At 43.5% G+C, this 12,717-nt stretch overlaps 1 protein-coding gene across 1 annotated transcript in view; it reads left to right on the top strand.

Annotated features, from left to right (window-relative positions):
- The first annotated feature begins 1,422 nt into the window (after positions 1–1,422).
- LOC123481419 (serine/threonine-protein kinase N1-like) overlaps positions 1,423–12,717 on the top strand; it is a 330,043-nt gene continuing 318,748 nt past the window's right edge. The window contains exon 1 of the mRNA XM_045205254.1: positions 1,423–2,274. Within this exon, the coding sequence (XP_045061189.1) occupies positions 2,254–2,274 (21 nt within the window). The 5' untranslated portion in view covers positions 1,423–2,253. The remainder of the gene's footprint in view (positions 2,275–12,717) is intronic.

The following is a 12,717-nucleotide window of genomic DNA, read 5'->3' as shown; positions in this document are numbered from 1 at the left end:
AACTCTGATCTGAAAAACTGTCAAAGGCAAGAACATGATCTATACTACTATTTCCAAAAGTATTTTTCAATAAAGTTTAACATTATTAGCAGTATATTGCAGATGTATTCCCCATAATATACTCCAGCAAGCAAAAGCCTGGAAACGGAACAAGGTAAAATCAAATAAACTCCTGCCCTATACCCCACAAGGAAATAGGATGAAAGACTTGATGATGTGTATGTAGGCTATGTTTATTCAGCCTGCTCATTACTGCTATCAGATGTAAGCAGGCTATTTCTGGTGTGCATTTTCAGAGCCTTTGTGTGATGTGTTTCACCTATCAACACCTATGACCAGGTGCTCCTTTGCTCTTCCGTCTCAGTCTACCTCTGACAGTATCAAATTCTCGGTAAGCAAATCTCCCATTTGCATGCCCTGCGATTTGTTTTCGTTTTATTCAGCTATAGTTTGAGTTTCTGCTTATGTAGGGATAAGGAGGTCAATAGGGAAAGGGGATACCTAGTCAGTTGCACAGCTGAATGCATCTTCCGCATTTAACCCAAGAGAGGTGCGGGGGGCTGCCTTAATCGACGTCCATGGCGCCCAGGGAACAGTTGTTGTTGGGGGTTAACTGCCTTGCTCAAGGGCAGAACGGCATATTTTCCCACCTTGCCGGCTCGGGAAATCGAACCAGCAACCTTTAGGTCATTGGCCCAACGCTCTTAACCACTAGGCTACCTGCTGCCCAATAGAGTGCATAGTCTCTCTCTCTCTCTCTCTCTCTCTCTCTCTCTCTCTCTCTCTCTCTCTCTCTCTCTCTCTCTCTCTCTCTCTCTCTCTCTCTCTCTCTCTCTCTCTCTCTCTCTCTCTCTCTCTCTCTCTCTCTCTCTCTCTCTCTCTCTCTCTGTCTTGTCTCTGTCTCTCTCTTCTGCACAACACTGTACCTCAGTTAGTCTTTGGTACTATTGTTATGTATTGACCTAATAGCTTGTAGACTTTAGAAAAGTGGCATTTGCTTAATGTAGGCTAGTATGTATCCACTATATATTTGGGCTTGCTTTCAATATTAGATAATGAGTTTAACTTGTAGATTTCTGATATTAAATGCTGTACAGTCATATACTTTTTATTCTACTGTAACTGTACTCCATTTACAATCTTGTGGTTGTGATTGTATGGGCACATTATTACTTGTAAGCAGAGTAATAACAATAGCAGTTGTTTTAATTTGTAAGTCGCTCTGGATAAGAGCGTCTGCTAAATGACGTAAATGTAAATGTAAATGTGTGTGGCGAAATTGCAAATATGGAATAGGGGAAAGAGATAAGCAACAGTTTGTTCATTAGGAGAAGATGGAAATGACAAATCCATGGTCTGGACATGGTCACATGATACATTGGGCGCGCTCCTGCTACCTACCATACACATTGCGCCAGCGCAACCGCGCGCAGCTCCACCAGAAAAAAAAAGTGTAGCCTCCCGCTCAAGCCATCATCGGCAATGCGCGGACAGACAAGGCGATATTCCTCTGCCCTCCAAAACCAAACGAAGAGCAAACAACAACGCTTTTACCGGTGACACTCTTCGGTCATTCGGTAATATAAGGTAGTCCGTTTGTAACGCAAAATGGCTCAAAGCGGATTAAAAGAAGGCTTTTGTGTAATGTGATACTGGGAGACTGACGCTTGTTCATGTTTCACGGATGTTACAGTTTTTTTTGCCTCTGTAGGGTTGTATGTTAGCAATGGATCTCTATCCCTCTTCGGAGTCTGTTATGCGGATAGGGAGGGAGTCGTGCCGTTTGTTCCCCTTGTGCTCTAGCTGTTGATAGCTAGCCTCCAAAGAAAATAACAATGAACTGAATCAAACAGTTTTGTTTTAGGCTTTTACCCTGCTGATATTTTAAAGACACACCCGGGAACATTTTGTATTTGTTGAACGAACCTTTTGTTGAAACTAGACAAACATTTTGGGATCACCAGCATCTTTGGGCAGTGGTGCATTGAGGCGACACAACAATGGGATTAACTTTGACCATTGACTGAGAATTGTTTTTAAAAGTTAATTTATCTCAGAGAATATAGTGGTGAGTTTTTGGACAGAGCGCATATTTGCGCGAAATTTGGATGACTTGACAATCTACCTGCCTAAATTTGTGGAGAAGACCATTGTGAGGACTCGCCGGGCAATCGCATGTGTCCAGTCTAGTTGGTCTGGTCTAGAACGGCTTCATCACTGGAACACGACCACACAAAGCCTGCTAGAAAAACGATGGCGAATGACTCGATGCAAGTAAGTGTCCCCTGTAGCTCAGTTGGTAGAGCATGGCGCTTGCATCGCCAGGGTTGTGGGTTCGTTTCACGGGGGGCCAGTATGAAAAATGCATCACTTGTAAGTCGCTCTGGATAAGCGCTTAGTAGTCGGACGTGTTTGTCTCGAGTTCTGCTACTCAGTTTAGCCGTTTGCCTACAACGACACCACGGCAGCATGCGAACGCTACTGGACAGCAGCTGGATAAAGTTTGGGCCAGCCGGCAGAGGGTCCATCGATTGGGTGACTGGGTCACCTTCTCTCCCCCCACGGTAGAGAGACAGTTACAGGTAAGGGATCATCAGCTTGTTGTTACTGAGTGAGTCTGATTCAGCAGTAGTCTTTACATGTAGACTACTGTGAGACCCAGAGATGTAACTTTTTGGTAGGCCCAGGAGGTAGGCAACCTGAGTCCTGGAGAGCTGCAGCAGTTTTTGAGTTGACTTTTTTGCTTTACACCTGGGAGGAGGTAGGTGGCATACTGGCTTAACAATCTAAAGAACAGACCGAAAATTATTCTGAACACGACTTTTTTAGGTGTATAATTTTTTTATTTTATATTATTTTTTATTTTTCCTCACTGGAGGAGCGCTGTCCAAGGTACTTGGGCCAGCCTGTGGCTACACAGACTTCTGCAGGCTACACACTCTTGTTGTTGTTAGTTGAGTGCCTTAGCCTCTTGGAATAGTCTTGGATATCACGACTATGATGAGAGCTTGTGAGTGCAGTTCATGTCAGGGAAATGGCAAAGGAAAGCTTTTCGGGACTTTCAGCAGAGCGGAGTGATGTTGACGGGTCTTTAGTCAGTCATCCAGATGAGGATCAGCATTATCTGAGCACTGAAACCGATTGGTCGGGTGAATTTGGGACACTGATTGTGTCAACAGGGGAATAGAACACTCAGGCAATATCAAATGGCATAAGCTCTATTGAGCCTCTGTAGGATATCTTGATTTCACAACCATGTATGTTCAGTTTTGAGAAGATGGAAGAGGATCAACACTGATCCAGTGGAACATTGCCGTTTTGAGGCAAAACCCATTACTGATTTTCAGATTTCATATCTTTAACATAGTCCTGAATGTATTTTATGGGAATCTTTTTTCTGTCCTTTGAATGATGTGGTTTATTAACCCTTTCCCCTCCAAAACCACCAGGGCTACAACTGGAATGAGCTGAACCTCGACCAGGAGGGGAGGTCAGAGCTGCTCCTCTATGTGGTCCTCCCCGTTGCCTCCCTCCTCATTCTGGGCCTCCTGGTACTCCTGGCCTACTGGAGGTGCTCCTCTCCCAAGCTCAGCCTGGCCCAAATCATCGCCCTGGACCTCCAGGACGCCGAGAGCAGCGCTGAGTTCCTCTCCTCGCTCACCGGCCAACGCGAACGCCACACCAGCACCAGCTCTGACATGTCGGACAGTGTGTTCGTCATGGTCTACCTGCCGCCGCCCTACGAGGAGACGCTGACCAAGATCACACGCGCCGCCAGTCTGACCAGTCGGAAAGAGTCCATGAAGATAGAGGACCTGGAGGCCTGGCTGTGTCCGGAGATCAAGTCCAGTGGACGCTACGTGTGACTGGGGAACACTGGGACTGTCTCTCAAATGCACCCAATTCCCTATATAGCCCACATAGGGCTCTGGTTAAAAGTAGTGCACTTTGTAGGGAGAAGGGTATAACTAGCAAGCTCTTTCGAATAAGGGGTTTTCAGTGGACTAAGAAAAACATCAGACCTGAGTTAATCTTTTGTGGGTACCAGCTTTCTACACAGAGGAGTGTGCAATTGTATGAAAGCTGGAAGCTGGAAATTGCATTGACTGGCTGTACAGCATACAGTACATCTAGATTCTCTACAGAGGACATACGCTGACTATGTACAAACCGTAGGTCACAGTAGGCAAATAAAACCCTTTCAACGATACAAAAAAGAATATACAATTAATTTGCGTTGTTTTTATCTCCTAAATGAAACCCATTTTTACTTCCACACTACAACCCTCCTGTACCTGTGTTGTTTTACAGTTTGTTCCTTATTTGGAGACTTAAGAATGTCAATGTGCAAAGTACAAGAATGTTAGTCTTATATGTAATACTGTATGTTATTTGAATTTTATTGTAATTGTATTTATATGTAAGAAGGTACAAAGACCTAGCCTGGGTACCATGCCTTTGACAGGAGTGGCAAGGGGTGGAATGTTAGCTAGACTGGTACCTGGACTTACAAAGACCTGGTCCAGGTTAATAATTCCCTTCATTCCTTGGAATCACATCATGAATGTACTCCTAAAAACCTCAGACCTGATACGTTTTATAGACTACATAACAGATATGCAGTATAATTTACAAGTAATATGTTTGTACAAAGTGTTATATTGTTTTAAAATAAATAATAAGAAAAGCATGGTTAGCATGGTTATGATTGACAGAGTTCCGTCATCATCACTTATGCACTTTGGCTGCAAAGTTATAATCACATGCTGCCCCACTATGGTACATCTTGGTCATATCATGTAGTCTATGTAGAGGTGAGCTCTCCTTTCCAAACGCATGCCTTACATTACAGCTATGGTCTTGCTGCGTTTCTGAGCAAGATTGTCAAGAAGTGTTAGAAATGTCCAGGGGTCCAACTAGATCTAGCAGCTACAGCATTTCATATTCTACTCTTTGTACCATTTATTCTTGTAAATGATCAGTTTCAGATAACTAGACTTCATGGAAGCGTTTTTTATTTAAAGCGTATTTATTCACCAAATGTTAATTGTTGTTAATTAACCAATTAATTTGAATAGTCTACTGTCTACATTATCGCAAAAGCCCAAAATTCAAAACATAATGTATTTTCAGCAAAATAAATGTGTTTATCTAATCAAAAACCACATATTAAAACACAGATTTTCAGGCTACACCATAGAACAATAAAATTGTTTATTGGTTTATTTGTTTATATCATGTAAAAGTAAGAAAAGTCACAAAAGTCATGTCTTTAGAATATAAAAGTCATACAAAAGACATAAAAATAAACTATAGCCTCTGGTAAGCTGTAAATACACATCCTGTAGCCTAAAATGGAAAATAAGACATGCTATTACATGTTGTCTGTTTGGGATCTGCGGTAGGCTTCGTTGTTATATCTGTCTCCGTGTAAATGTGTGTGCGTCCATACATTCGGTTTGTGTGGATGTCATTTCTAGTATCCGCGCCTGCGACAAACCCTCATCCACAATTCCTTCGCTGTTTTTTTCTTACGGCCAAACAAACCCCAGAACCAGCCGCAACACTTCTCCTTTTTATTACTTTCCTCCTCCATCATTGCCATCCATCCCTTCATCCAGAAGGGTTCGGGTTCCTGTGAACAAACAGAGTTGGTGAGTCGAAACTACAGGCACCTTAATTGGGGAGGACGGGCTCATAGTAATGGCTGGAACGGAATCAATGGAATGGTATCGAACACATCAAACACATGGTTTCCATGTGTTTGATACCATTCCAGTGACTCCATTCCAGATATTGTTATTAGCCGCCCTCCCCACAGCAGCCTCCTGTGGTGGAAACAAACCGACTGAAATTGACTGAAATTATCAATGAGACAACACAGAATACAGTGTAGCTTACCTTCTCAAGGAGGAGTTTCTTCATTCTGTCAGCACTGGCTTTCTCAATGCAAAGCTCCAGCTTGGTCTTGTCTAGGGAAAATGGTGATAGGACAAGATAGGACATTTGAACGGAAGTGAAGAGTTCAAGTTGTTATTGTCCAACTGGTTAGCTGACTGTTACATGTAGCTGTTTACTCTACATCGGATATTGTTGTGAAATTGTGAATGAAAGAACATTGTGGAATACAAGTAATTTACAAGAGACTAGGCCTGATTCTGAATGTAGCACACCAACAGTAACAGTGTTCTACCTCTATTATCTGGACAGCTGGTCTCTCTCTTGACCGGGATGTTGATGCAGTATGGCCGGTCATCACCCTTGTTGGTGTCCTTGGCGAAGGTCAAGGTAGGCCTCAGTTGAGCCATGATCTCTCGGACCATGATATCGCAGACCAGCAGAGACCGTATGTCTGGGTATAGCTGGGCTTTAACCAATGGCCACTCACGGAAAGTCCTGAAGTACTTGCTCCTGATAGAGAGTGAGACGTCTTCTAAGAATGTGGCCATCTTGTCTGGCTCATCGTTGAGCTTCTTCAGAGTGCGTAAGAACAGTCTTTGGTTTTGGTATTTCAGTGCCTCTTTCTGAACCTGGATATCTATGTGCTCTACCATATCATTGCAAAGTGGGACGTCTTCCCATGAACCGTACTGCTGCTTGATTGTGCATGAATCTGGGAAGACAGAGTCAAAGACTTTCCTGACAAGACTAACAGGAACAATATCAAGGTTTGTCACCTTTGGTTTGTTCCTCTCTGCCTCCTTCTGAGCCTGGTCTTGCACAGGCATTTCACAGTCCTTTGTGGTTGACTCGAAAACATCAGTCTGTGGGAACTGCTTCAAAAAGGCAGCCTGACTGACGTCGAGAGCAAGAGGATTAACGGGGACTGTGTTGCTTGATGTTACAACCTCCTCATCGTCGTCCCCGACAAAGTATTTGGGGTCGATCCAGACTACATCTCTGTTGGAGGAACGAGGCAGAGAAACACGGTGGATGTAGTCCAACTTGATGTGGTCATTCAACGGGAAAGCCTTCTGGAACAGTGCCAGTTTCCCGACCTGGGACCCGTAGTGATTGTAGATGGTCTTCCTAAGGTCCTCGGGTAGGGCTACTGCAAAGAGCTTGCTCTCCATTGCCTCTTCGCAGCTCCTAGCAATTGGACGCTGTGGGCCGAGGACTTGAAGCGGATAGGTGTCACTAATGCCCTTGTACACCATTAGGATCCCCTCACAGATAGCACTGGGGATGGTGGAGATGATCACCGGGTCCTTCATGGCAACCAGTTTTTTTATCTTGATCGTTGTGCCAAACTGATGTATCATGGCACTCTGCATGTGCAACACTGTCTGCCTCATGTTGCAGAAGGGGCGGCACAGCTTTTCATCCACAGAAATACCTGGAATCTTCCTCAAGATGTTAAAAGCTACTGAGGCCATTTTAACAACCAGTAAGAGCAGAGCCTGTTGGTCAAGCTGTTTAGTACCGTGTCCGTTCATTGGATGAAGTTTTAGAATAAACTTCACTACGAAGTCATTGAACAGTTCTCCGCTAATGATCAATCTAGCAGGTAGAGGACAGATGTTCACCATATCCTGACTAATATGTCTCTCCTCTTCATTGGCAGCATTTACATCAGGCACTGTCTTAGAAATGCATAGACCTACGAGATGAACAATGTACCTTGTCAAGATGTGTGACCTGATTCCCAGTGCTCTCGCCAGCACAGGTTTTGGGCCTAGAACCTCCTCCAGGTTGTTGATAACAGCCTTGGCCACCTCATAAGCATCAATGGACTGCTGAGTGTTAGACATCTCCTCATCCTCAGTTACTTGAACCCAGGGAATAGACCACAGAAGAGCTTTGGTGTTGTTGATGATAACAGGTGTCTCCAAATAGACTCCCTCCTGAAAGGCTTGGGGATCTACTTGAAGAAGCACCTGGGTGATGATATGCTTAATGGTAGAACCAAGTACCACAATCTGCTTTGGCATGGTCTTGTATGCAGTCTTCATCGTGGTCTCAATGTCTGTAAGGGCCGTTTGGAGTATGGGACAGGTGCTAAGGTCAAGGACCTCAACCTTCTTCTCCTTCACGTGGTAGAGAAAGAGAGGCATTGTAATGTTAGTTCTATGTACACCTCTGGTGTTTTTACTGCCTATCACATGTCTTGTAGTGTATTTCTTATTACATGTACAGGTATAGTACTACACTGAGAAAAAAAGGTGCTATCTAGAACTTGAAAGGGTTCTTCAGCTGTCCCCATAGGAGAACCCTTTGAAGAATCATTTTTGGTTGCAGGTAGAACCCTTTTGGTTCCAGGTAGAATACCTTTTTGGGTTCGATGTAGAACCCTTTCTACAGAGGGTTCTACATCAAACCCAAAAGTGTTATTTCTACCTGGAACCAAAAAGGGTTCTACGTGGAACCAAAAAGGGGTTCTCCTATGAGGACAGCCGAAGAACCCCTTTGGAACCCTTTTTTCTAAGAGTGTAGTATACAACAAAAATGCACAAATAAAGGATCCAGTCTTACCTTGTCTACCTGGCTCTCCAGGACCTTCATGACATTGACTGCTGAGGATGAGGAGGGATAGGGGATCAGGTTTGCCTTGAAGACCTCAGCCTTCTTCTCCTGGGCTTCTCCATCCGCCACCTTGTCCAGCAGGCTGTCCATGACCTCCCTGACCTCCTGTGGAATCTCCACCTGGGTCTGGCTGAGGAACTCCACCTGGAGCATCTCATCTGACCTGATCTCAGGTTGGGCCTGTTTCTCTGAGAGCATACCTGCTGTGTCGCCACTCATCAGAGCTGCAGAACCAAGATGCTCATGGGAAGTAACCCATGGCTTGGCCTTGTCAGTCAGGAGCTGCTGCCCCTCCATGGCTACCTTCAGACGGAAGAGAGGAAGACATTAGTTCATACTGTTCCTTTGTGAACTTAAGGTGCAATAACATGTAAATAAACAGTTTATGTGGATGGTAGCAATGGTGTACTATAGTTTAGGGAATGGAAAAGTATGAGTATACCTCTCCTGGGGACTGGTGACATTGGCTTAGTGTCACGCTCAGCTCTCTATGAATTTCCTGCTCGATCTCATGGAGTCTCTGGCGACCCTTCACCTTCAACATCTGTACGCACAGTAGGAGTTTAATATTAGCAGTGGTATCACACAGGACATTTTATTTTATGGCCTTGACAATGTCATTTTGTTCAGGATATCACAGATTTGTCATGGATGTGGTCGGTCCAAAATGTATTAAAAACTAAAGGAGAACATCAAAATAGATGCTTATACACATGAGAGCTATTGAATAATTAATGGCAAACTTACCTGCTCATCAAGGTAACAATCGACCCAAGAAGACCCTTGGATGGATGTAGAGTCATCCATATTTGGTATCACCAGGAGACCAGTATAACAGCTAGAAAATATTTATTTACAGAAAACTCAACTAAAAACTGCTAAACTGTGCTAGAAAACGTATGTAAATCCTAAATAAGAACTAAACAATCGAGCAATGTAACCAAGTAGTGTATTATAGCAGTCTGAATTCAGAATATATGTATATAAAAATAGAACTATAGAATGCTCAAAGAATGCTCAAATATAGAACTTTAGAATCTTTGGCAAACATAAGACATTGTGATCACCACTAGATGGTGCAAGTGAACTAAAAATAACTGCGGCAAGGACAGCGCCAGAAAGTATTCTGAAACAGAACGCTTTTCATTCTGAACTGCCTAGATGTCACAGTAGGCTGTTTTGCGTGATAGAAATAGAACAGCGCTGCAAACGTGAAATATTATCAATAAAGAAAAATCATTACTCTATCTTTATCATATGGAAAAATGTAATGTTTTATTACTCCATCGTTTACAAACAAATAATTTACAATTTAAGTACAGTACTGAGACCCCATGTTTTGAAAATATTCAATTATTTTTGTTTTCTGAAACACAATGATTTATTTTCAATAAATTGTTTTCTTTCATAAAATAACACTCCCATACAAATGAATGACAGGTCAATACTTTTATTCTTAACATCATACAAAATGATTTCCAACAACCACACAATACAGTAACATACATACGTGCTCAATAGAACCTTGGATATGAACAGACATCAGATACAGTTCAAATGTATCACTAGCTGGTAGGGAATTGGTAATAAAACTTGCTATCTTTAGAAATTATATTTATTTTTATACAATATGTAAGGAACCATAAGAAAACCATTTGTCATGGATGACTGGCTAGTTGGAACCAGAGCTATTTCAGTGTTCAGTCCTTAATGTCCTTCCCAATAGTTACTTAGATTTGAAAACATTAGCCGAACATAACACAATGTAAAACTAACAATAAGTAATGTTAAATCCTTTAATCAACGGGAACATGTTATGGTCAAAGATAGTACTAGAACAGTGGCTTGTCTCTTTATGTTGTTTCAGGACTGGGGCTTTCCACTGGGCTCTGTTGAGAGAACAACGCCCCAGTAGACAGTCAGTAGCACTGCAGGCAGTGGGCTCCTCTCCTCCCAGACACAAAAGCCTGTGGTACTGAGCCTGTGGAACCCAGCACAGCACCCTGGAACACACACACACACACACACACAGAGACGCACAAACACACACGCACCAGGCACACACAGTGTGAGCTATATTAACATGGTACTTGTAAGGTACTTAGTCTTAAGTAGAAAATCTTATTTAAACAAGTCAAAGATGAAAGAGTGTTGTGTAGCGATCTGAGTGTGACTTTGTACCATTTGTAGATGTCGTCTGTCACGGGTTCCGGCTGCGTTTGGACCCACTGACCGATTGACCACATCCTGACCACGTTGCCTATAGCAACCGTCTCCCCTTTACCCTCTCCATCGCCCCCCTCAGCAGGCTCCTCAGGGACGTCCTCGTAGCACAGGAAGTAGCTGCTCGAGAAACACACACAGTCACACACAAATACAGACACAGACACAGGCAGTGAGATGCCATCTGATCAACTGTTCTTAGGCCTGAATTCCAAAATGTACATTGTCATCCAACATCTCAGTTCAAAAGAGTCCCAAAGTATTCTTGGCACTAATATTGTACTACAATTATTGTTTATTGACATGTTATGCCTTACTTTAACCCTTTCTCTACCTCCCCCTCTCTCTCGCTCTCACTCACTACTCTGTCTTGGTGGCTCTCTCTTTCCCTGCCACTGGCTTGTCCTCCACTGTCTCTCCCTCCATCTCGCCATCAGTTTCCTGCTGTAGGCTCTCTCTGGGTCTCTCCACATTCCAGCGCATGCGTTTGTACAGGCCAGTGTCGACCCCAGCCAGGTACGGGGCTGGACAACAGTACCGGTATATGGACAGCCTCACACTGTCTATCTGACACTTGCCTATGTAGAAATGGGAGATACTGGAATGGAGAGAGGGGAGAATGATAGATACATAAATGGCTGGATGAAGGATTGTGGAATGAATGTCAGACGAATGAGAATAAGGATTGACAAGTCCAAGCAGCTGTCCTCTAAAATATTTGGCTCATACTCCAGAATGTTCCATTTGTGGATCTAAATACAGGTATTCAAGTAGTGTTGGTACATATCGTCGCTGTCTGATGAAAACCTTGTAACTCAAATTTTGTGTTGAAAGCACTAACTTTCCTCAGTGTACTCTGAACATTTCATAACTCTAGGACCAAGAAAATATATTCAAAATAGCTTCTGAAATTTCGAAATTGTAAGTTCGTTAAAAATAGTCTAATATGGGAGTTTTTTTCAATTTCCTGAAAAGTGTCTGTTTTGGAGATGAGGTTTTCACCCGACAGCGGCGCTATGCGTCTGTATGTGCCTATGTGTGTGTTTAGTGGCTCACTGCCTTCAGATGTTATGGTGTAAGTACCAGAGGAGGCTGGTGGGAGGTGCTATGAGGACGGGCTCATTGTAATGGCTGGAATGGAATAAATTAAATGGTATCACACACATCAAACATATGAAAACCACATGTTTGACTCCATTCCATTTACTCTACTCCAGACATTACAATGAGGCCGTCCTATAGCTCCTCCCACCAGCCTCTTCTGGTAAGCACAGCACCTGGCCGGCTCAGCCTCCTCCAGAGAGAGAAAGTCAAAGGAGGCGTAGGTCAAGACCAGCTGCTCCAGCCTCGCACACAGCTGCTGGGAGAAGTCTAACAACTGGAGAGATGGACAAACACATAAATACAGACAGACAGACAGACAGACAGACAGACAGACAGACAGACAGACAGACAGACAGACAGACAATTACTCAATACACACCACTCTCAGTTTACAGCATCTCTTGATTTTTCTCTATTATTTCTCAAACCTCTCATAAGCCTTTATTCTTGACCAGAGTTGATTCACAGAGACATTTATGTTTGTGTGAAGTGTAGAATACATTTAATATCAATAAACAGTGCAAAGGGAAGGGATCACTGCCGCTACCTCACTTTCCAACCAAGGTGCATGAATTGAGGATAGAGAGGCGATTCAGCAACACTTGTCAATAAAGAGGGACAGTTTTGTCCTACCCGGATTCAGGTGAGTAGGATTGTGTTTCGAAAGGCTCTTACTCGTGAGCGGATGTACACGGGCAGAGGCGTGCGCTGGGGCAGGGAGCTGCGAGCGGTCGACTCCAGGTAAGTGAAGTAGGGCTGACAGGTCCGCAGGAAAGTAGGCACCACACGAGCAAAGTTTTCCTTTTGCAGATTGTCACGTCTGCAGACAACACACACACATGGTTATGTCACAGGACAGGGATTCAT

This window comes from Coregonus clupeaformis, chromosome 20, assembly GCF_020615455.1.
Source record: "Coregonus clupeaformis isolate EN_2021a chromosome 20, ASM2061545v1, whole genome shotgun sequence".
NCBI classification, from domain to species: Eukaryota; Metazoa; Chordata; class Actinopteri; order Salmoniformes; family Salmonidae; genus Coregonus; species Coregonus clupeaformis.
The sequence above is the reverse complement of the archived record's forward strand: the minus strand, read 5'-3'. Positions and strand labels throughout refer to the sequence as shown.